This window comes from Zonotrichia albicollis, chromosome 2 (genome assembly GCF_047830755.1).
Source record: "Zonotrichia albicollis isolate bZonAlb1 chromosome 2, bZonAlb1.hap1, whole genome shotgun sequence".
Lineage (NCBI taxonomy): Eukaryota > Metazoa > Chordata > Aves > Passeriformes > Passerellidae > Zonotrichia > Zonotrichia albicollis.
Genome location: NC_133820.1, coordinates 18169042 through 18194143, shown reverse-complemented (window position 1 = coordinate 18194143; position 25102 = coordinate 18169042). Strand labels below are relative to the sequence as shown.

The window sequence follows — 25102 nt, the reverse complement described above, 5'->3', positions numbered from 1 at the left end:
CTCTATTTTCCGCTTGTGTCAAGAGCGCCACGCCCGAGGCGGGGCGGGGGGGGTGGTGCGAACGTGCCTACTGCCCCCCGCCGGTGGGACATGGCACCTTCCTCAGCGGCGTCCACTCCTCCAGCCCGGAGCCCCCGTTACGCAACTCCACCCGTGAGCGCAGCCCTCCCTCGTTCCTCCTCCTCTTCCCACCCCAGCGCCCGCCACTCCCGACATCTCCCCCCTCCCCCGCCGTTCGCTTTTAAAGGCGCACCCCAACTTGCTGGTGCTCGCTAATCGAAAAGCTCGTCTGACTGACGGCCCATTCTACCTATCACAAATGGCGGCTCTCCGAAACCCCGCCTCCCTTATCACTTACCGACCAATGGCGTGAGGCCGGCGGGGGAGGCGGGCGGCGAGGGCCAACCAAACCCGGGCGCAGCGGCGGCGGAGCGCAATGACTGACGTAAGTCAACAAAGGTCACGTGGGACGCGGCGGCGGCGCCTATTGGCTGCGCGGACGCGGGCGGGCGGGGCCGGACGGGGGGGTCGCGGTGGCGGCGCGCGGGGTCCGCGGTGTGACACAATTACAACTTTGGGCAGAGGCTCCGGGGAAGTTTGTACGGGCGGCAAAACACACCCTGAGCCGCGGGGCGGGCGGGGAGGGTCCCCCCGGCTCCCCGACACCTCGGCTCCCCGCGCCGCCGGCGGCGAGTGGCGATGTAAACACCGCTCCGCCGCCATCCGCAGCCGCCGCCTCCTCCTCCTCCCCCGAGTCTCCAGCGCTGGGGCTCCCTCCCCCCTCCTTCCCTCCCTCCCTCCTCCTCCTCCGAGCAGCGGGGCTTCCCCCCGCCTCCCTCCCTCCCTCTCCCCTCCCCTCCCTCCCTCCATCCCTCCCTCCCCCTCCCTGCCGGCTGTTGTTGTTGTAATAAAAGTTGTGGTGTGTGTGTGTGTCGGGCACCCCGCCCCGCCCGGCGCTGGGGGGTGTTGGGGGCGCGCAGGGAGGGGGGGCTGCGATCCGCGAGTTAATTACGCTGCGTTTCCATGAAATCGTGCGGAGTGTCGCTCGCCGCCGCCGCCTCTGCTGCTCCTTTCGGTGATGAGGAAAAGAAAATGGCGGCGGGGAAAGCGAGCGGCCAGAGCGAGGAGGACTTCGCCAGCTTGACAGCCCAGGAGAGAGAAGCCCTATCCGGCCTCGACAGGTACCCGCTCCCCACTGCGCCCCGGCCGCCTCCGTGTCCCGGCTCGGCCCGCGCTCCCTCCGTGTCCCCCCGCTCCCCTGCCCGCGGCTCCCCGTGCGCCGCCGCTCCCGGGCCGCGCTCTGCCCTCGCCCGCCCGCCGCGCTGACTCTCGCTAACGCCGGTGCCTCTCTCTCCCCTCCCTCCCGCCCGCTCCCCTCCTCGCAGCCGGCTCTTCGGATTTCTGAGGCTTCATGAAGATGGCGCCAGAACGAAGGCCTTGCTGTTAAAGGTAAGCGCGAGGGTGGATGTGGAGCGGGGATGGGGGGGAGGGGGGGGGGGGAAACGGGGGATGGGGAGCGAGGCGGCCCCGCCGCCCCTTCCCTTGGGACCCCCGGGCCCGCACGGTGAGTGTGTGCAGGGGGTGTGCGGGGGGCACCGCCACCTCCGCGGGGTCTCAGTGCGTTGCTGCCGCCTTTGCCCCTTTTCGTTTTTACCCCCCCCTCCCCCCCGCCATTCTCCCCGAGCGGGACGAGGGGAGCGTGGCCATGCGGGTGCCCGTCCAGCCCTGGGACGGGAAACTGGCGGAACCCGGGGCCGGGAGCGGACGGGCCGGGGGAGGGGGCGCGGGGGCGGAGGGGGGGAGGCGAAGGACGAGGAGGAGGCGGCAGCGGGGGGAGAGCGAGGGAGGGAGGGCGCGCTCGGCGCTGCTGACGTTGCCGCTCCCCGGACCCTCCCTCGTGATTTTCGCCCCCAGCCGCCGGGAGCGGAGCCGGGGCCGGAGCCCGGAGGGAGCGCGGGGTCCGGGCTGGGGCGGGCGCGGCGCTGAGCGGCTCCTGGAGCCCGTCCGAGTGACTTGTTTACTCTGCGGGCCCCGCTGCCTCCATCCAGCGTGCCCGCTCCTCACCGAGCCCCGCGTCCCGCCCGCCGGCCCGGCTTGACAGGGAGCGGGGCGTCCCGCGGGCTGCTGCCGCCCGGCCTGGTGTCCGGAGAGAGGTGTTTGTCTCTGTGGAAAGTTGTTGGCCCTGTCATTTAGTTAAGTAATGGCTGCTCCTGTCGGCCCAAGATGGCCGGACAGGGAGGAGAAAGAGAAGGGGGGGGGAGGTAAACACGAAACAAACACCGGGAGCGAACGTGGGGAGCGTGGAGCCCCCGGTGAGGGCTGAGGGAAACTCTCCTGCGCATCCCAAGTTCTTTCTGGGCGCTTTCCTGCTGCTTTGCAGCGCCGGTGCCCTCCTTATCAACCTGTAGCACGTTCTGCTGCCCATCCGTGAGCTGCTGACAAAGGCTGTGCGGGCCGAGTGTCTGCCAGCTGTGCTTAAAACACCACACGCCAGGGAAACGTTCGGGTTACGGAATAAGTGGAACTGTTTTTGAAATAGCACACGGCTGAAGCAAAGGGGACAGTGCTACTCTGGTTCCTGCTTCCTGCCTTGTTCCTGTCAGTAGTCTGGCGTTTGACACTGCTCATCCCATTGTTGTGCCCGGACTGTATCGTAGAGAATTATTTTTTTGCTGCTACTGGTTTTGGTTGATCTGGAGATTTGACTCTAAAGCGTGTTGAATTGGATGGCCTAGGCCCGTGCTTGTGTTTGGGTGTTTTATTTCTGGCAGGATTGGAAAAGCTCAATGTCAGGACGTGGGGGGAGGGGGGAGGGATGGAAGAAGAAGCGAGTACACTTTCCTTTCTGCTTATATTTAAAAAGAAAAAAAATCTCGCGGTTTCCTTTCGATTTTCAGAGTTATTTTTAAGAGCACTTCTTCCCATTAATCAAAAAGGTAGGGGAGTGACATGTCAAAGCAGTTAAATAATGTACATTAACTGTTGGTGGACCAGAACTCGTGTCTGCTGTGTGAATGCTGCTGAGGCTATCGGAAATATTAGACTGAAACCCGTATGGGATAGAGCTTAAGGATGCCAGATAGAAAATAAAAGCTTCACATCTCATTAGATCATCTGTCACATAAAATCCCTGGTTTAAGTTTTATTTTGCGTACTGTAAAATTAAGTAGTGCAAGGAACAATTCAGCCTATTAGTTTTGTGCTTTTCTTACGTGTAATGATTTTTTTTAAATGCCAGTCAATTGTAATTTTAGTATATAGAATCTGAAGTTGCAGGGCGTTTTGCTAGTTTTGAAATACGTTTTCAGAAATATCTATGTGTGTTCTTTTAGTGTATGAAGCTGCGAGTCCATGCAGTGAATACTAAAAAATATCCCCAAGCAAACCAAATATTTTGCTATTTCACCTCAGTTTTTAGATGGTGTTTTGTACGTTTATTGCACAGTAACTCATGAAGCATGTTCTTTGTAAAACTTGTCTCTGAGAAACGTAGATTATTTAAGGAAGTAGAAGGATTAAAACGTTGCTGTTGAGTGCAGAGATGTTCGAGAGGAATTTCTTGGTTTGAACCAGTTTCGGTTTTGTTTGTGCTCTTTACTTTGAAGGAACGTGCTTGTGTTTCTGTTACCGATAAGAAGTTGCTATTTTTAAGGTATTTTCTCCTTCGTTCCTGTTCTGTGTGAAGCTTTATGCAATTTATGCTCTGTTGAGGGCTTTAGAACAATTAATCTAGCAAACCACTTTAATTCAATGTAGCAGTTATTTTTATAGTAGAAACTGTGGCCGAATATATGTGCAGTTAATTAATAGGTTTTACAGCGATAGCACCAAAATGTTTCCTTTTGTGCATGGAGCAACAACAGCTAACAAAGACCCTAGACTACATAATTATGAAATCCTGACTGACTGATTTAAGAATCTACAAGGCAGCATGTTACAGTGTGAGATTTATGTGCAAGTGTAGCAGGTAAGAAAAACCATTGAGTCATGTTTCCAGAGGAATTCTTCACAAAGGCAGGAATTTATCAGTGCTCCCCTCGATGTGAGAGGAGCACACCTACTACTGAGCCTTTTCCAGAGGCTGCCAGGCTGGGGCAGCGAGTGCTGGCAGTGCTCCCTGGTTACCTGTGCTGGAGGTGGCAGGAGCAGGGTACCTGTCTGGGGAAGCTCAGGGAGGTTTTGGGCTGTAACTGTTTGGGGAACAGCTCCCTTCCCTGCCTGGCTTCTTGTGCAGCAGGAGGAGTCTGTTCTGGGCTTAAATTTGGTGCTGGGTGCAAGAAGACACTCCTGATTTTTGGTGGGGTTCGCTAAGGTGTGCATTGGCTTGGAGGGGATTGCAGGAGGCATTTGCAGTGGGAACTTTGGTTTAACAAAGCCACACCCTGACAGGATTTAATAATAACAAAACTGGCATCTCTTTGAGGGATGGAGGGGGCTTCATGTCTAGAGCTTGAATTTAGCTGTGGGTTCTATTTGTGCTGCAGTCCCCTGTTTTTTGGTGGTTTAAATCTGTAGGATGTGTGGGGCTGTAGTATCGTGAACTGAGCCAAGCTGTGCTGCTGGGTATAGCAAATGAAAAGGGCAGGCAGGACATGAGATCTGTACAATTTTATGAATTATTGAAGGTATGGATTAAGGGTCAGGAATATTGTAATGTTGCCCCATGTATTGGGTGTGTGATAAGCCAAAAGAAACTTTCCTGTAATGGTGTACACGCTGTGAGTGTGTCTGACAAAGGAATGGAATTTTCTGTTGCCAGAAATTTTGCGTTTATTTTGCAGAAAAAGGAGCTTGAAAATAATAGTTTGCAGTTAGTGTGGTTTTGGGAAAGAGGAGAGGGAAATTAAGAGATCACCTTTCAAACTGGTTGAAATGCTGGAAATCCAACGTAGTCAGTCTTGTGCTGGAGAAAGTGCTCACTGTTATGCTTCCGTAGTTGACAAGAACATTAACGTGAAGGAGGAAAAAAACCCCAAAACAAAAACCCTGCTGGTGTCTTGATGTCTCTTTCTCCCAGGAAGGCATTCTAGCAGGAGGTGAAGCTTAAAGATTACTTGCGGGGGGAGGGTGAGGATATCCATTGTATTGGAAGTGAATTGCAAAGCATTTCCTTCTTTTTCTTCCTTTTTTTTTTTTCTGTTTTTGATGATGTTTCCAGTGTTTAGCCAAAGTTGACTTGATTGCAGTGACAAACCATCGTTTCATAAGCTGTAATTGGCATCTCTACAGATGTAGGTTGATGTAGCTGGTCTGATGTATTGGGTATAAGATGCTTGTTAATTCCTATTCATTGAGTTTAATCAGTTTGTCATATCCTGTGGACAAAAACTGAAGCATGTTTCCATTTAAAAGTATTGATGCTGAAGTCGATTTGGAGAGATGAAGTAGTTCCACACAATATGCCATGTTTTAGTCTGTGTTACCTCTCATGGTTTAGCAGCCCTTTTGTTTTCCAGCTGATTTTAAAAATGGTTTTTCCTTTGTGTGAAGGCCACATGTGTTGACAAAATTAACAGCGTGCTTATCTGTGCTTTTATGAAGCTTACAAAATAAAAGCACAGTGACAATATTCTTTCATTTTTCTTACAGTTTTAGTGTTGCTTGTTTAAAAATAGTTTCAGACAATGTGAATTAGTATAGGTTGACTTTATCCTTTCGGTGTTGACATTAATGTTAATTTCCTACTAATCCATAATAAAATAGACACAGTTTTATTTATAACAAACTGCTTGAAAAATAATTATGTAAGAAAACATTTTAGCAGGTTAATCTTAGTGTAGTAGAGTGGTTTTTTTTCCTTTTTCAATAGCTGGAAAGATTTTGGCTTGATTTATTTTCATCAAAACAAAGAAATATTGCTTGAAAAAGAATTAAGAATGTTTGTCTTATATAATGGTAGTACTGGGAATTGAGAAACTGGAAATTGGTACCAGGAGACATTGGTAAGGCACTCCAGGAAGTGGGCAGCCTCTCCAATTTCTGTAAATTTGTATCTGAGTTGTTCCTTTATGTTTGGGTTTGTTTTTTTGTTAATATATTGTGCATTTCCTATTACTGGTTTATTTGGTGTGCTGTCTGTCCTGTGGAGCAAGTTGAAATTGGATAAAATTTTGTAAATTGTGTTATGTATGGAACTGATTTTCTAGCATTTTTGAAGGAGTCACGTTTTTGAGTCTGTTTATTGGGTAATTTTAACTGAGCCATAGATTTCTTTAAGATCAGTATTTTTTTTTTTTTTTGTATGCAGTTTGTATTAATAGGGTGCAGCATTCTGGGATCCATTTAAGGTGTAGTGGGTGACACATTCCATAGTTCCTGGTTGTACCATGTTTGTATTTGGAATTCACAGCCATGGTGTGTACAATGGTTGTGTATCCTGGCTTTTGGTTGTAGGTTTGCAGTATTTGTGCTTCATCCAGTACTAAAACCCATTTTTTTCCTAAATGGACATTACACAGTACTATAAGTATGAGATATTTAGCATGTGTTGATACTTTCACAACTAGTGGTTGAGACTTTTTTATTAATAGTGGGATTTTATTGTTCCGAACATATATTCTTGAATGTTTTGGCTGTTCCTCAAGTGTAAAGTACAGTGTTGGTACTACTTTGTGAAGGCAAGAAAATTGATGAAGTCAGAAACATTACACTTGTCATTTTAAAGTGTTAATGAAGAGAGAAGGATGGATCTCTGTCCACAGACAAAATGCTTTTGTAGAGGTGTAATTAGAATTGCAGGACACTTGGTGTGTTGGCATTTGCATTTCAGCAAGTTTTATCTTCACTGTCAGGAGACCATAAATAGGGAATATAATGTAAGATTTTTTTGTTGTTGTTGTTGAATGCTTGTTACATATTGTAGCTTTTAAGTCCTGATGTGCTGAGTCTGGAGGCTGAAGTGGTCCATTCCTCTAAGTGGTACACGTGCATCATGTTTAGATAGTTTGTGCCCTACTGACTTCAGTAATCAAATAGCCAAAGTGGGCAGTTGTTGAGGGTGTGGAGAGAGGGAAACACTGCTGTGTTTTAGCAGCTGAGGAATAGAGGTTCTGATAAATTATTTAACTTTAGAAAGTGTGAGGAAAAACAGTGGCAAGGGTGGGACACAACTGTTTGCATCCCATCCCAGTAATGGAACCATTGATCCTTTGGTGCGTCATGTTACTCCTGGCCTCCAGCTTTCACATTTTCTCTAGGTGAATCCAGGTACAGTATGTGAAGAAGGAACAGACAATCCAAAGCTTTGTCTGTGTGTGGTATCACTCAGGTGTGCTTCCAGCATGGCTCTGTGCCTCTTGCCAGCCTGCAGGGCTGTTTGTTCACTGGAGTGGGTTGAGTGGACTTGGTAATTATAAAGGTAAAACTATCTGCAAATGTTGATACCATCTGAAGTAAGTGTTGAAAGCATCTTCTAAAAGCTATGCCATATGTTTGTTATACCATTTTAGAAAAGAGTAGATGTTTCATGCTTGGATAGCTTGGTGCATGTAGAAACATTTGTTTTCATTGCACTAGTGAGATGATAGAAAATTGAAGAGTCATGGAAAATGTTTATGGCTATAAAGTGACTTTTTCCTGATTAACACTTGTCACAAGACTTCCTAGTGCCAGAATTATATTCTATGGCCCACTGTTGTTCTTTAGCCCTCTGACAATTAGGCAAACTTATGTTCTGTGGAGAAATTAAGTTCTGGTTTCCAGCCTTAAGTTCATCAATTAAACCTAAGGTTATTCTCATATTACTGAAAAAAATAGCTCTTCTTGGTCCTCACCTGGTAGAATTTTTGGATAATGGGAGGGATTTTGCTGTATTTTCAGCAGTCTGAAAGAGAAGGAAATGTGTGTATTTGTAGTTGGAGAATGCTTGCATAGTTTTGCTTAGAGGGCTTGGATGAGCTTCTGCAGAAATGAGTGAAGGAGAGGGGCTGTGAGTGTGAGGTGAGTGCAGAACTGAGCTGGGTGCAGGTTTAGGATTGGTTCAGGTAATTCCGGGAGCTGAAGCACTGTCCTGCTCATTCTGAGTGCAGATAGGTACATGGATACAAATTCAGTCCTTCAGAGCCATACCTACCTTGTATTTTACGGTAAAAACTCATGTAAGTGACTTAGTTTTAACCCCTTTTCTTGGTGGAGTCCTGCAGCTGTGGTGTTTGAAGCATGATGTTTGAATAATGTGTTTTCACAATTAAACATTGAAGTGATGCTTATTAAACTTGATGTGTCATTATAGAGAGCAGTTGACTCTTTGTAGGAAATGTGAGCAGTGTTAATCTTGCAGAATGCTTAATTTGTAGTTAAAACCAGACAAAATTGAAATCAGTGGGTCTTGTATGGAGCCCTGCAAAGGCTGCCAGTATTTGTATAGCTGCACCTGAGAGGATGAGCTCAGTACCTAACAGAACATTTTTGGTATGAAGAAAGAAAGGGATTGTGTTTGATATTGTTCAGTCTGAGCTTGTTGGATGAGGGAAGTTCAGTAAAGCAAGAAAAAACACTTAAATATTTATTACAGGTTTCTGCTTTACAGATAGGCAGACTAAAGAAATAACTATAGTAGAATAATTCCTCTGTGGAAAAGCTTTTTTCCAAGAGTGGCCTGTTTAAATAGGGGTCTGCTCAAAGCTTGTTTTCAAGATGAGTTTTACTGGTACTGTCACAAGTAGGTTGGGCCATTTAATATTTTGCTTATGGCCATTATAAAGTTTGTTGAGTGGTACATGTCTAAAATGAGCCTCTGTCTAAGTTTGGCAGGGGTTCAGGGATTATTCTTGATACTAAATATTATTATTTGTATTTAAAGAGTCATAGGAAGGTATTACTTACATACCTAAAATACCATGTTAATGAACTAAACCCCCATTAAGCATATTTGGGAGTTGAAGAATATTGTTTATCAGGCACTTTCACTGCAGAGTGTGAGAGGATGCAGGGATCACCATCAGAGCTGTGTTGACAAATTACCTTCCTTTATGGTTCTTGGATTTGCTGTGTAGCATTCATGGCAGGAGCTTATTTAATTAAGATGTAGAATTAAGATCTCATTTACAGTTTTGTAAAGGAGTGCCTAAAATTGTGTGATGAATTACAAACAGCACTGTATGTCTGCATATGAATTTCTTTTGTGGTAAGTTGGTAAATTAATTGTTGTTTGTTAAAATGGCTTTAAGTAATTTCCTTTTTTCACAGTGGCATTTGAGAATTATGATTCACTTCTTAGTATTGATTGGTTATTAAAGCAGACTGGATTGTGAATATGCTTTTCCTTAAATTTCTGCTTCCATTTTGAGAATTTAAAATTCTGAGCAATTTCAGAGTATCATTTGCAGCATTAGACAGAAGGTCCAGTGCAACAGCTTTTCAAATAGAGCCAAGAAATGTATTTTTTTTGGTCAGTATTCTGTTACTTCCACTGTAGTTGCCATTTTAATTTTTTATTTAAGCACTGTGTTCATTATCTTATGATTTGAAAACCTGCACAGGAATAAAGAGTGGAATAATGAATTGAAGTCAAGGTTTTATTTTAGGTATTTTTCTTCTACCTAACAGAATTTTAAGTACTCTGTTGCTTCTCATATGTTTCAGTGAAACATCTTTGGGCCTGTGTGATGAACCAGGCTGGAGAACTGCTTCAGCTGAAAAATAACCTAGTAAGAATAGGAAACTCACTAGTTTTAAATAACCACTAATAAATAACCAATATTTAAATAAATATTGAAGATTAGTACTAGGGTTTTAGAAATTCAAATAGCCAGCTTCTGGATGCTCAGAACTGAGTTGGGAGGGATTCCAAGGGAAGATTCCCTGGTGGATAAAGGAGATGTGAGTGCTGGGAGTTCTTGCAGAAGGCTCTTCTGGAAGCATGACACCAGTTCATCACCTTTAAAAGGAAGGGAAGTGGGTGGGTAAGAGATGCCCTTGTCTTAGCTGCCAGCTCCTGAGTCTGCTCAGAGCCAACAGAGGAGTGTACCAGGGATAGAAAAATGACCAAATGCCCACTGAGAAGCACAAGGGCATTGCCAGGGCGTGCAAAGGTGCCCTTAGAAAAGGAAAAGCTCAGCTGGACTTGAGATTGGCTGGAGATGTCACAAACCACAGGAAAGGATCATAAACAAGAAGCACAAACAGAGGAAAATGCTGGCCCACTGTTAAACAGGAGAGGTGAATTAGTTGCCAACCAGTGCTAAAAACCAGAGGTTCTCTGCTCTTCTTTCACCTCTGTCTTTACCAGCACTCTTGGGCCCCAGGCCTTGGGAACAAAAATCCAGTTCCATGCACAGACCTACTGTCTTTAAAGGAGTTATTGGGGTGTAAACTATTACAGGAGCTTGACCCCTACAAATTACCCATCTGAAGGTGTTAAGAGAGCTGGCTGGATACTGCTGGGAGGCTGCTCTCTGTAATCTTTGAGAAATCATGGAGACTGGGGAATGTTCCAGAAAACTGAGAGAAGGCTCATGTTGCCCCGTCAAGAAGGGTTTAAACAAGAAAGCAGGAAATTATCAGGCCATCAGTACCTCAGTCCCAGGGAAAGTTGTGGTGTGAATCCTGATGAAGCACAGGGTTGGGAAAAGCTGGCATGGATTCAGCAAGGGCAAATCATTGTTGGCAAACCTGATTTCCTCCCAGCACAGAGTAACCTGCTTGGTGTAACTGGACATTGTCTTCCTGCATTTCAAGTCTTCCCATGCTGTTTCCTTGGCCTCTTCCTAGAGAAACCAATGTGTTATTATCCAGACAAGAGATCTGGGAGCTTGGCTGATGGGCAGCACCCAGAGCAGGGTGGGAAATGCTCCTTCTCAAGCTTTCTACAAGTGGAATCCCCAGGGTGGATATTAGGGCACTGTTTAACACCATTGTGAGCGATCTGGATGGTGGGATAAAGTGTTCCCTCAGGAATTTTGCTGATGGTGCCTAACTGAGTGAGGAGGTGAACCTGCAGAAAGGAGAGCTGGCCTGGATGGACTGATGAGAACCTTGTGAAGTTCAGCAAAGACAAATGCACGTGGGAGAACATGATCCAGGAGTGCAGCACAGTCTGAAGCAGCTCTGTGGAAATGAACCTGGGAGTCCTGGTGGATTTAGCTCAGTAAAAATGAGCTGTGTGCTGCTGTGGCAAAGGGAGACTGAGGTGCTGGATTGCGCCAACAAGGGCATCACAACAAGGACAAAGGAGTTATTGCACTCTGCTCAGTGCTGGTCAAGCCACACCTGGAATATTTGTGTGCAGTTTTGGTGCCCACAAACCAAACAGATGTGGCCAGGCTGGAGAAGGTCCAGGGAATGGCTGCAAAGGTGGTCAAAGGACTGAGAAGCTGTGTGAGAGATCCTGGTTTGTTCAGCCTTGAGAAAAGAAAGCTTTGGGGAAGATGCTACCAGCATGTTCCAGTACTTAAAGGGTGCCTACAGAGAAGACAGAAACCCCATTTTTACAAGGAGTTACATTGATAAGACAAGATTTAATGGGTACAAGTTACTCCTGGGGACTAACTTCCTAATGAACTCAAGAAAAACTCACAAAGAGAGCAGTCAGCCATTGGAATAATCTCTCCAGGGCAGTGGTGGGTTCTCCAGTGTTGGACACTTTCATAATGCAGCTGGACAATGTGCTGGGCCATCTTGTCCACCCTGTGCTCTTGCCAGGAAATGTTGGCTCAGATGTTTTTAGTGTTAAAGGAGGTGCTGCTGCCTGAGAATGGTGAGAATTCACACCACTTAGGGAGTCAGACACACACCACCCAAGGCTTTGACTGCTGCCTCTGGAGTCCTTTGCAGCAGGAGTGTGCAGTGATCTGGTGGATGGGTGCTCCTTCCAACTCCTTGCTCTTGCAGACTCTTGGACACACTTCCTCCTTCAAGCTTCACCTTGAGTTCCCTGCAGCAAAAACTCAGGCATTGGATTTGTGAAATTAAATCATTTAATAGAGTGGTGCAGCAGCAGGTCTTGAGCCTGCAGAGAGGGACCCAGAACAAAGAAATCCTTGGGCTTTTATACCATTTTTGTACCCTTACATTGAGGTATTCTCTGATTCTGTGAATGCAGTTAATTTTTCAGGCATAAAAAGCTGTGGAGGTCCTTTGAGAGAGAGATTTGGGAGGGCAGTGTGGGTCCTGGTTAGTGTGACACTGTTTCTGTAAGGAATACTTATAAAACTATTGCTCCTGATTTTCTTAGGGAGAATGGAATTAGCTGTATTTGGAAGCACAGGTTGCCAGGACTAGATTATACAGAATCATAGAATCCCAGAATGGTTTGGGTTGGAAGGAGTCTTTAACAGTGTGCAGTTACTCCTGCTGTGGGCAGGGATCTGCCACTGGACCAGATTGCTTAAAGTCCATCCAGGCTGTCCTTGGACACTCCCAGGGATGGAACATCCACAACTTCTCTTTATTCATGCACAGGAGGGATGGAATGAGTGCACTTGGCTTCCTCACTCTGAAGGAATACCAGGTATTTAGTGAAGTTTCCCTGCCACAAGGAGATGTGGGAGAGATTCAGATCTGAGCATGTGTGCCCAAGAACACCAAAATGTGTTAGAAGGACTGTGTGAGAGAACTCTGAATGAAGGAAAGATCCTCAGATACCTAGGTTGAGTACTAATGAATATGTTTGAACCTATGACTACTGAAAATCAGGCCACCATTTGATTTTAGGGAAGTGGTGAAATGAAACAGTCTTTTAGGAAGGTTTTTCAGAATATAGTGTTATAACAAAAGGGAGAAATTTTCAGTTAAAGGAAGTAGAAGAAAGGTTGAAGAAGATATTTTGATGAGATGTGAGGAAGGGTAGGAAACCAAGGAATTGAATGGTTGACTCTGATGCAGACCATTTTGGGGGTGAGGGGAATGGCAGTGTGACTCAGTGTTTTTATTCTTTCCAGCAGCTACTGGAATCTTATGCTTGGTTACCATCTAAACATTACTGGTAACTTAAGTAGCATTTAAATGTTTGATGGTGCTGGGGCCTGCTTCAGAAGATTTTAAAAACAGGGTAAAAAAGCAGGTAACAGGAACAAAGCAGGTAACAGGAACAAAGCAGGTAACAAAATTGCAGAGAGTATGTGTAGGATGGGAAAAAGCTTAGTAAGAGTTATATTCTCTGAGTATAACAGAACTCTCTCCCACTTTCGAAATAAAAGGAAGATGTTGGCTGTGTTTTCTGTATCTTTATCTTCAACTGCTGCTTCCCTTTTTTCCTCCTTATCCCTCAAGGAAGGGAAGAGTAAAGAAATTTTTCTTTCCTCAAGGTGAAAATGAAGCCAAGAGCTCTCATGTGTCTGTTCTCAAGTCATGTTTTGTTGCCTTTAGATTTGAAGGATAAAGAAAGCTGAGCAAGTGTAGAAGGTACAGATGGATATGTTGAAAGGGCAAGAAATAGTTGAAAGTGTGGAACTGAAAGCCTGTATAAGGGAGAATGATGCTGATTTAGAGAATTTAACAGTAAGTTTAATAGAACAAAGTGTAAGATAAAGTAGAAGGATAAGAAAAATGGAGAACATCCATTGTATGGCATCATAAAGCATGTCATAGGCAACCTCTGGCAGGAGAGAAAAAGTGCAATGATGTTGGGAAGAATAAAGAGCTGCAAAAATTATGTACATTGGTTGGTAAACTTTAATGGAGCTTCTGAGCATGTTACAAATTTAGTAACTAAGGGTAGATTTTACACACCATGGTTCTCAAAGCTTTATTTGTTCTTAGTCTCTGGTGTGGTGCATAGAAATGGTGTTTTCCAAGTATTTTTAATCTCTCCGGCCTTTTAATGGTTGGTAGGGCAGAGCCTTTGCATTTGTGATTTTGTTAATACTTGAACACTGTAAGTTTTCGAGAGTGGGAGACTGCAAAATTCTGAAGTCTCTCAAAATTCTGAATTCTATCAGATTTCAAGTGTTACCTGTTAAAATTATCAACAAATTAGGTTTATGGGTCTTTTTTGCTTCTTCAAAAAGTTTGTTCCTTGCTTTTAAGCAGAAATGAATTTTCGTTTGTTCCTTCTTTAAATCAAAGGGTGAGAACAGTTTTTATACTTTCTGAAAAATAAATGATAGTAGGAAACTGTTCAGCTACTTTTGAATCAGAACAGTACATACTTCTTGCTTAAGAAGAAAGTATTTTAAAAGAGTATTGTATATGAAGACAAAACTGGAAGCATCAGGCAGTAGAACAGAGTTGAGTGTCTGAGCCAGCCTCTTCTGGTGCCTTTGTGAAACCCCTCAGACTTAGAATCATGAATATCCTGAGTTGGAAGTGACTCACAGGGATCATCAAAGTCCAGCTCCTGGCCCCACACAGAAAAACACAAAAATCCCAGTGCCTGAGCACAGATCCACATCCTACCCTTAGTGTAGGAGCACATGGAATTTAACTAACAAATTATGGTTGTGTACTTGAGGGTTTTCTTAACTTTAGTTACTGTGTGAAGAAAATGTATAATTGTAATGGCTTTAATGCCTCTTCTGGCTCTGTATGGGGAGGATTTGGAGATTTTAATGCTTATAGCAGAGTTAATTTTTATTGCCTAAGTAAGATGAGATCCCAGAAACCATCAGAGTTCATGTTAAATAATGAGAAAAATTAGGTCTCATTTTCTACCTTTAAAGGTCTCTGTTAACTTGTAAGTTCATGTATTAGGAGTTTATTACTTCTGACAGTTTTCTGGGATTGGTTATATACTGTCCATCTTGGCTGAATTAGTGGGATTTTTTCCTCTCTGTAGTCTCAGTACAAGTAATATTTACAGGTTTATTTGCTGTAAATAATTTGAAAGAAGTATTGATGGTTGAGTGGAAGCTCAGAAAGGAGACACTTGCTGTGTTAAAAAAGGAGGAGAGCCTGGCAGAAGCTGTGTTGTAGCACAGAAATATATTGGAGGCAGATGTGTTTGGGATAGGTGAAAGAGTGGTGGAAGATTGTGTCAGGGTTCCTTAGGTAATTGTGGATGGTGCGGATATGATCTTTGCATAAAATTGCAATTCCTGATTTTGGAGATTGTCTTCAGTGAATCAGTGAGTGTAGATTCCTCAAACTCTGTGAGGAAAAACGTGGAATTGGAATTAGAATGTTGCAGTCTGTTTATTCCCTGCCAGTGAAAATGTTGTCATCTTAAATTGTGTTTTTCTTTATGAGTTGATTTTCTTTCGTGGTGGTGGCTTGTTTTTTGCTTTTGAATGATAGAATGTTTTCCTGTAGTGCCAGTTGCAAACTTGCAGCTTGCCCGCATTGTGGCCAAAAATCTGAGAACAATGAGGGCTCCATTATGTGCAGTGAGAAAGGAACGATTGTACTACTTGCTTTTAATTGCTAATTAAGCCAAGTCCTCCGTAGTTTGAAAGAATGGAATAGTTTATCCTTCCACTTTAGACCACTATTTGCTACTTGGTTGAGGAGAATGATGGTAGGGGTGATTTTTGATGATTTTTGGATGAAAGTGAAAATAGGCATTTTCATAAGAACAGTCATTTTCACAAGGAGCTCTGTGGATTCAGGGAATGTGTGGAGCCTGTGGGACTGAGGAGCAGCTCTGGACTTGAGTGCTGCTGGAGAAGGCCAGGCAGTGTCACCTGTCCCATCCTCAGCACTCTGCTCTGCTTCAGTTTCCTTACCCAGTTTAAAGGGAATTTCAATTTTTCCAGAAAAGCAGCAGGGGTATTCTAGAAAAAAACTTGTTCATATTTTGAGATTATTTTAATTTGTTCTTGATTATTATTTTATTTTTTTTAAATCTGAGAATGAAGCTACCTTACTAGAGTGCAGCACTGATTCCAGTGCATTAGAACTCACTGACTTTAAAGATTCTTCAGCACAGCTAGGTAGGAATTTTTAACTCCAGGAAATTCTGCTTCCAGAGGGATTGGTAAGCAGATATGCAGATTTACCAACTGAATCAGGAAAACAAGTTTCAACTACAGGTCATTTCACAACTTTTTCCTCAGGGCTTTCTCACTTCCACAGCCAGAACTCAAAAATGGAACAAACTGATTTAGAGCAATTCATTAATGAGTTGCTTAAGGTCTGTCAGGCTTCAGACAGCTGGAAAAGAGAAGGAACACATTCCTGCTCCAGTGGTTTCATTTTCATGATTTTTCTGCAGTATTTGAGAACCTTTCCAGATTCCTTTCATGTCATGGCTGAAATGAACTCATTCTCATAAGGACATTTTACCTGTTTCACTTGGTGCCTTTTTTGTCAGTGATTTCTTTTTCTAAACAACAACAAAAAAATTGCTGTGGAGTAGTACTTGTGGTACCTGTGTTTCAGAATGAGTGTGCTGTGAAATTTGGAGAACCTCTTGGTGTTGGTGTTCCCACGTGGATCTCAGGCTCTGCTCTGGCATTTCCTCTGCTCTGACAGGAGTTTGTGTTGGCATCACTGCACCATCACCTGCAGTGTCACAATCAAACTCCCTTAGAGCTCTGTGTTTGTAGTTGAAGGCTTTTGTACCAAGGTGTGTGGTTTTTTTCTTACCCTCATGCCTGAACATGTTAGAGCTGTTTGCTGTGAAGCAGCAGTGGTGTTTGCAGCTGGGGACTTCATGTGCTGTTTCCCACTGCTTGTGGGAAATGAGTTTTGTGGGTGAAAACTGCAGTGTGAGAGGCATGAGCAGTGTTATTTAGGTGGCAGGTAGATGAACATTATTAAACATCAGATGATGCAATATTTATGTAACTTGATAGTGTTTGTTAAATTGGTAATCATTTGTGTAGAAGAAATTAATATTTTTCCTAGAAATGAACAGAGGTGCTGAATGGGTAGGGGAAGGTACTGTGATACTGCCTCTCCTTCCACAGTCAGATAAGAGTCTAATTAATTTAATTGCTACTTCTGGACAGCAGAGTTGCTCATGTCTAAGTTTTGGTTCTTAGTGTAAAGCTGAATTCTATTACTCCTTGAAATGCACATTTGAAGTGAAATGTTGCATTTTCTTCTTGCATATGAATCAGAACCTTGGCATTTGATTATCCCTTTGGTTGAACCTCTGGCTTTGTAAGAACTTTAAAGGAAGATTCCCTCAGTTTTGGAGAAGGAGGACCTCTTGGGAGGCACAGTTGCACTTGGGGATTCAGCTGGATAAAGGGTGGAGTTTCCATTGCCAGGTAGCAATGGAATTTACTGTGGAAGAGTGCCCATGGGGTTGCACCTACATATCTGTATGAAGCTGTAAATTTCTCTAAGTTGTCTTGTCTTTCACAAAATCTTCATTGCTTGTGTAGTGTTGCCCTCCTAACCTCTCCAGTAAGTTAAAATATTTATTTTTTGTGTGTCCCCCCATTGTGTTATCATTGCCCCCTGCATTTTTAGATCTGGCTATCTTAAATTTTTCAAGCCTCTGACCTGCTGTCACATAAGTGTCATGATGTGTGGTGTCAGTCATAAGTTTGCACATAGTAGTCTGAAGAGATGTAGGTGAGAGGGAGACACTCAATTATTTTAGAAAAAAATAGTTTCAAACTGTTTATTTTCAACATTACTAAATTTTCCGCTTTTCCCCAGGTCTACTACTATGCTTTCCTATTAGTGTATGAATAAATATGCAGAATTAACCCAATTAATTGTAATAGCACATCTTAATATATACATATGTTAAAATGCTCCTAGAAAAATAGTTTTCTCTTGGTGCTGTCATACAAGTATTTAGTGTTTTATTTCAGTGCATGTAGCCTGCATTGCTGTGGAGAAATCCCTTTCATTTAGTGTAATTTACTTTTAGGCAGGCAGGCTGCAAAAGCTGGTGTTCTGTCTGAGCTCTTAGGGGTCCTTGTTCTCAGTGGAGGAAATGTTGAGACCTTTTCTCTCTCTACAACTCCCTGAAGAAAGGTTGTAGCCAGGTGGGGGTCAGTCTCTTCTCCCAGGGAACCAGGATTGGTCTTTTTCAACTTTAAACAGAGTTTTCTCTGGGCCCAGATCATTAAGTGAGGAGGTTATTTTATGCTTGTCTTCTCACATGTTTGACTTCTATAACCAGTGGAAGGAGTATCTCCCAAGATTTTGGGAAGCAGCTCGTATTTGTGACATGAATGTTCCAATTAATGGTTCAGTCTAAATACAGGACTCAGAAATATGAAAGCTTTCCTTCTGTCAGGCTGTATAGGAGGTGAAGGAAGAATCAGAGAACAGAGAATGCAATGCTAAACTTGAGTTAAGAAGCCATCCCTGAGGGGATCCCACCCTGGAATTTTTTTTTTTGTTTTGTTTTGAGGCTGCTCTAAATTTGCAAAGCTCCTGTCGGTGATAGTTTGCCTCACCTGGAGATCTGTAGGTCAGATACAAACTGACCTATTTGTTGCATCTGGCACATGAGGTCGTGGAGAAGGTGTCTGCTGATGGCTGGAAATGTCCTGGAAGTGAAGGAGGTGCAAGCTGGGCCTTTTGAGGGACTTCTGAATACAACCCATAAATCCCTTTAGTAGAGTTTTCAGGAGAATGAAGGAATATTTGAGAATTGCACAGCATCATTTACCTGGGGATGGCTTAGCCACAGGTAGTCCCCCTGGAATGCAACTACTGAGGGTGCTGTAATGAAGTGAGGATTATTTTTTTGTGCTTCCCTTCCCTGAATACTCACTGGTAACAGCACAGAATTTTGGACCTTCCAGACAGGTCTAGCAAGACTTTTGAACCAGTGAATTAGGTTGTGCCCATGGACATAGATTTAACTCAGATTTCCATGAGTGACCCTTCTTTTCCAGGTCTGTAATGTGCATGTGCCCTTTGCCCCTGTCTGCACCTGAAGCAGAGCTGCTCATGTCACAGCTCCTAGGCTGTTTTCTTGGAAGACTCAGCTCTGCTTTTTCCCAAACTTGTTTTTTCCCCAAATGCAATGATTGACCTACCCATGCCAATTTTGAGATCTGCTGTCTGGTGCAGCTGCTGATGGTTGTGTTGGCTTCAGTGTCCCTGAGCCCTCTTCCTGCCTGTGGAAGGCAGTGCTAAATAAATCACAGTGGATTTCTTATGGCACAGAAATATTTTCTCATTTCATCATTAGCAGTCAGGCTCACAGCATTCCTCAAGAGAAAAGCAGAATATAACAGTTGATACTTTTTTGCTTAATACCTTGACTGTGCAGTACAGCTGCCACTGATGCAGCTGGAATACCAAAAGCTGCTTTCCAGTGGCCCATGTCACATCTTTGTGGGCAGAACTGTGTATTTCCCATTTTCAGGACATTATTTAGTTTCTCTGAGCCTTCTGGGAGGCCTCACACAAGATTCTGCTTGCTAACAAACTATGTGTTAAATTTTATTGACAAAGGTCTTTTCACTTTGTATTTTTATACTTAGCCTGTCACACTGAAAACCTGTTTCACCAACTTAGAGCTGCAGTTTCTATTTAAAAGGTGTATTTTGTACAGATAAACCGTACAAAAATAGTGGTAGTGATATCACTATCAATAGCTTTCACTGTGATCACTGGAGACAGTGGTGGTTTCTGATAGTGAAAGCAAGAAGGAGCATTAGGACATCAGCACTGAAAACAGCACTTGGCTAATTTTAAAACACCACACCATAGCTAGACTTGGGTTGATGAAAATGGGTAATAAATCAGCTATTTAATTTTTGAGTCCTGTACAAAAATGACAGCAGAATCCAACTATAATGCTGCATTTTGCTGGATCTGCTAATGCTTTTTTCACTTGCTTTTGATCTTGTTGTTAATATTTCTGGTTTTGAGAGAAAAATTGTCATTTCTTTGCTTTTGAGAATTAAGATAATTTTGAAATAATAGGTAGCAACAGCTATATGTGCTTTGGAAAAAGGAGCAAGCCTGAGTCTGAAACCTACCAAGCAGATAAATGATGCAGCAGAAAGTGAATCGTGTGTCTGCTCATCTGAAAGTGGGTGGGGAGAGCATCTCTGTAAAAAAAAAAGTGTTCCATTACTTGGAACACACATAAGACAACATGGGACTGTAGTTTAGTGTTGCAGATCTTCAAAAAATGTGTGAGCAGGATGATTGCTGAGGGCTTGGCTTTCTTGTAGCATGTTGGTGTTATCTCTGCAGCTCGGAGAGCTCATTATTGGGTGCTGTGCTGCAGCAGGCAGCGCACGCTGGGCAGGAGGCATCCAAAGATGTTCAAGCAGTGATATCCAGTCTTATTTCTGTGGGGGGGAGGGTGGTGTTTGTTTGTTTTGTTGTTTGTTACCTCTTCATTTGTTAACAAAGTTATGAATAACCAGTTATTAATTCTCTTCAAAACAATTTTCATTTTCTTCGTGATGTTTTGAAAGCATGTCACAGGACATGTAATGCTGCTGAGTTTTGGAGAATATTCTTTCACTCTTTCATTCTTCTTCCCTGGAGAGTTAAGCTAAAACTCTTCTTGAAATTTTGTAGATTATTTTTTCACAAGAGGGTTTTGAAAAGCAATAGTCTTGGTATAAAAGAAAGTTGGTTTGTGTGAGCATGGGAAGCTTTGATTGTCTAAGTGATACTGATACACCCACAGTGTCAGTACTTGTCCTTTGGTCATGCTGAAATTAAAGCCAAAATATTTTCTGAAAGACCATAAGAAGTGGGTTTGGGTCTTTAAAAATTAAATTTATTTACTAAAGAATTATGTTCCTTCATTAATTAATATTTAAAATTGAGTTTCTCTAGAGAGACTCCAAGTGCTGATCCTCTCAAGTATTTATGTTGGTGAAGCTGGGCAGATAGCAGATCCTGTCTGTGGGTTTTGGTTCTGTGGTTATTCTCTCCAGTTATAATGTGTGTGCCTCCTGTCTGGACACTAATGATGTGGTAGTTCAAAATATTAAGGAGCTAATTTTACCTAAAGTTTCTCAAATACTCTTACTCAGAAGTGCCTCAAGGGCATAAGCTCTTTGCTTAACAATTCAGCTCTTTATTGTCAGTATTGGTATTGGTCGTTCTCACTTGAATAGAAATTGTTTCAAAACTTGTGCAGACTCTTTGAGAGGGAACACAAAAGAATTCATAGGTTTATGTGAGAGTTTCTAGTTGTTTTTCAAGCCTGTCCCTTCACATTGCATGTGGCTGTGTCACAGATACACAGGTATGTGGAATAACATTATATTTATGAAAATTGCTGTCTTATATGTGATACCAAAGAGTATTTTAAATAGTCCTTTTGCTTCTACTGTTTACATTTAAATACTGTTCAAAACCCTAATTTTCTGATGCTTCAAATACTTTTTTAATCTTCAGTCTAAAATGGTGTGTTTGGCATTATTGCTGGACTGAAATAGTTTTTCTCTTTCCCTAGTGGTTGTCCTGTTGGTATTTGTAGAAAAGTCATAGTAGCTTTTGATTTTCTAAGGTAAATGATTTGATGTGTTTAGTCTCTTACCCCTACAGTTCTCTTCCAAATTTATTTAATTTCTACTGAATGTGGGAAAATTGTGTAGAATCTGCTGAGATTATATTGATATCTCTGCTTTTAAAACAGATTTTTCTTTGTCTCTTCTACTGCAAGAGCCTGGGAGTGTGACCTGAACCTATCAGGAGGCAGATTCAGAGCAGTCAGTCTGTGGAACTGCTGGCTGGCCAGCATTGTTAGTGTGAGATGAGTGCACATGGTTTTAGAAAGTGGTAGGGAAAATTAATGGAAGGAAAATCCATCAGGTGCATTTCCCATCTGTGCCCAGGAATTTTCTGAACTTAAATTGATGTAGTCTGGAAAAATATAAAGGGGAAAAAAAATACCACTGTATGGTATTTTTTTTAACGCGTTTCTTTTGCTGCTTTTTAAACAATGTGAGTTCATGTAAAAGCTGTGCTAATCTTTTATTATTGCTGGTTTTTTGTCCATGTTTGCTCAAGTAAATACTGAGACAGGTTGCTGCACAGGTCTGACTATTGGTCTGACTTATTGTCATCTTATTTTAACTTTGCTGAAAGTCTATCATCTGTTAAGCTCCGGAATCCTTTATGCTTTATCTGCCTTCTGCTGGGAGCATATCCTGATCTTGGTTTGTTGACTTATAATCCAGTAATTAATGTACATAATTTTTTCCCAGTACTTTCAGTAAGCCTGTCCCAGAGTTGAGTCCCTTACGTGGCTGCAGAATGTTTTACTGCTACGTGTCTCCTGACTGCCTTCCAAATCCATTGATGGGTGTGGTTTGGATTTGCAATGTCCTTACCTCATTTACAGTTGATAAACCTGAAATAAGACTGTAAATTCAGTCCAAAGGCCAAGATCTTATCATGGCAAATTATGGAGGTAATTATATGATGATAGGGTACCACCAATAAATGTAGTTAATATTACAGCAGTTCTTCTTTTATGTTGAATTTTGTGCTGCTTAGAGACTATAAAATATGTGTGAAAATGGATTTTAGGTAGAGGTTGGCCTGACTCACAAGAAGAACGAAAGCACATTGAACTGTGGAATGTGAAACAAGTGCAGGAGACTGACCCAGAGACTCAGATCTCTTGTGCCATTGCTGCACAGGAAGAATAAATTTTGACAAATTTCTTTGCTCCTGCTTGCACATTATGCAGTTACGGCAGAAAGGAGGATGAAGTTGAGGTTGTGCTCCTTTATGTCTGCCTGTGTGAAGGGGCTGGCAAGGCATGAGCAGCCACCTCCCCACACCTGGGAACGTGTGGAAATAAAATCAGCATGAGCTTCAAACTTTGTTTTGATGTTCCACGAAGACTTGGAGTTTTTCAGGTTATCTCACAACAAAAGAAGTTTGGAATATATTTTCAGCATACTGGAGTTTATGGAGTGCTTTCCATGCACTGGACAGCAGCTCAGGCCTTGCCATTAAGGAGTTGTTCCCTGTGGGCCACATTCACCTCAGGAGATGCCAGTTCTCCATCTGTGGCCTAAAGACAACATCAATATTCTCTTCCACATGTGCAAGTGTTATTTATGTTTCCAAGCTTAAGCATAAAGGTTACCACCTCCTGTTGCTTTCACAGGGCAGGCCACAGGTGGTCCAGAATGATGAGGTTTGCTTTTTTTGGATGTAAGAAAATCTGTTACTGCAGAAAGCAATGAAAAAAGAGCCTTTTGTACTACAGATGACACTTTAAAATAAAGGGCTTAAAAAGATTGACATTTGGGACTGACTTGCCTGCTACCCTTCTCCTTTTATGATTATTTGAAAATGTCTTTTAATTTCAATTTGCTACATTTTCAACTGTTCTTAAACTTTCTCACCTTTGTATTTTTTCATCCTCCCCAGATATTCCCTGCAGAGGGATAATGACTTGTTCTCTTGGTGACTGGCATGATTGAAGTGATTATTTTGAGGGAATTTTTTGTGTTGGGTGAGTGATGATGGGAGGCTGTTGTGCAGCCTGCTGGAGCAGGGATGAAATGGTAGCAGTGGAGAAGATGCTGTCCTTCAGGGCTTGAGTCAGTTGTGATCTGCTTTCCTTCTCTGGCATTCCCCTGAGACAAAAGTTTCATCTCTTACTTGGTGCTCCCTCTCACTCCTTGATTTTGTCTGAGCTTTTATTGCCCACTCCTCTGGTTGTGCCCAGCATACTCTGTAGAACTTAATTTAGTGTCTGTATTTGACTGTATTTAACAGATTCTGCTGTTCTTGATTCAGAGATTTTTGGGTTGTTCTGCTGTTTTCCTCTCCAGGAGGATTGCTTGTTCGTGGTGACACAGTGTTCCAGCAGAGATATTCCAGTGTTTAAGTTTATTAAGGAAGGTGAATGAAACGTGTATTTCCACATATATTTTCTAATAATAATGAATCCAACTCTTTGGGACCAGTACTTGAAAAAAATCCAGTCTTCTGTGGAAATGAGCTTTTCCTGCATTCTGCAGAGTTCTTGTTTGCTTTGGTTGACACACTGGTGTATTCTGTCAATTCACAGATCCATGCTCAGGCCACTGAGTGTTTTAAAGGTGAATTTATCCTGTGAGCAAAGATAGATTACATTACTGACAGTGAAATGGGAGACAAGGGTGTGTCCTGTTCATCCAAAACCTTAAAAAGGAAGACAGTCCACATTTTAGTGTTAAGGAACTGTCCTTTTAGTAGAAACTTCTTAGTGACTTTATGGCTTTGGGTCACAATTTTGGTGCATTTTTTGCAGCATTGAGTTAGTTGCATTTTGGAAACTATATTGCCTGTAAAACTGCTGAGGTTCATTCTAAGGTTTGACATTAATATGTAATTGAAATTGTTGCCTGCCACTGTAAATAATACCAGAATTGATTGTTCATCCAAAGGCTCAAGTCATGACAACTTCAGCTGAATAGGGAACTCAGGAAAACACCTGTGGAGCCATGTGGAATGTGGCATGTTCATCAAAAGAAAACCTTCTCAACTAATGTCTGATGTATAGAATTCAGTTATTTCTAGCATTGTTTCATTTAAAATGTGAATATTGCGGTAATTTATTATAAGGGACTCTTCAGAGGTGTTTGGTGTGTGAGCCACATTCACATCCTGGTTTATGAGTGGTGCCAACAGGACTTGTGATGTTCAGTGCTGATCCTCACTGCTCTTTTGGGGTGCTCTGTCCCATTGCAAATTTCTGGTCATGGATTTCATATCTCTGTAGGCTTATAAAATGCTTTTTAATAGTTTGATCACTGTTTTAAAAATTTTTGGGTTTTCTCCCTGGTTGTGAGAGATGAGCAGTGCTAGAGATGCTGATTTGGTCACTCTGAAAGGTGATGTGGGTGCAGCACCACATAAATACTGGGCTAAAGATTTGGGTTTCATACAGTGGAATCCACATTGTGCCATTTTTTAGTCTACAAATAGACATTTTTAAGAGAAAAATGGCCATTAGCTATTTTCTGTTTGGGACTGGTACATGTAATGAGCAGTGTAAGGTTTGTGAATTGTGTGTAAACATCTAATTAAGAGAAGTGCACAGGGTTGACTTTCAGAAATGAGTGTGTTCGGGATGTGTATTGATTTTCCTAAAGTGTGGTGACTCATTTTAAAGGCACTTTATTAAAAAACTCATACAATTCTGTGAGTCAGGGTGTGTGGTAGTGAAAGGTAGGCCCAACAGAAGGGGATATTGTGCTTTTTCCAGTTGGGCATTGTGTAAAAGATGCCTTGCAGATTTTCTGATGGAAGGAACATCATCATCATCGTCATGGAACTGAGAACTCATAATCATGTTGAAGAGCTATTTTTGTAGTGTTCTGTCAAAACA

The 25102-nt window shown here is 42.8% G+C and overlaps 1 protein-coding gene across 15 annotated transcripts in view; it reads left to right on the top strand.

Annotated features, from left to right (window-relative positions):
- The first annotated feature begins 518 nt into the window (after nt 1–518).
- Nucleotides 519–25102, top strand: part of KDM6A (lysine demethylase 6A) — a 150904-nt gene continuing 126320 nt past the window's right edge. For 6 of the 15 annotated variants that reach the window (XM_074534506.1, XM_074534501.1, XM_074534509.1 and 3 more), the window contains exons 1-2: nt 520–1181; nt 1386–1449. In XM_074534506.1, coding sequence (XP_074390607.1) covers nt 1024–1181; nt 1386–1449 — 222 coding nt within the window. In that variant the 5' untranslated portion in view covers nt 520–1023. Of the gene's footprint in view, nt 1182–1385; nt 1450–25102 lie in introns of all 15 variants that reach the window. The other 9 variants (XM_074534512.1, XM_074534505.1, XM_074534508.1 and 6 more) reach the window with 3 other exon arrangements.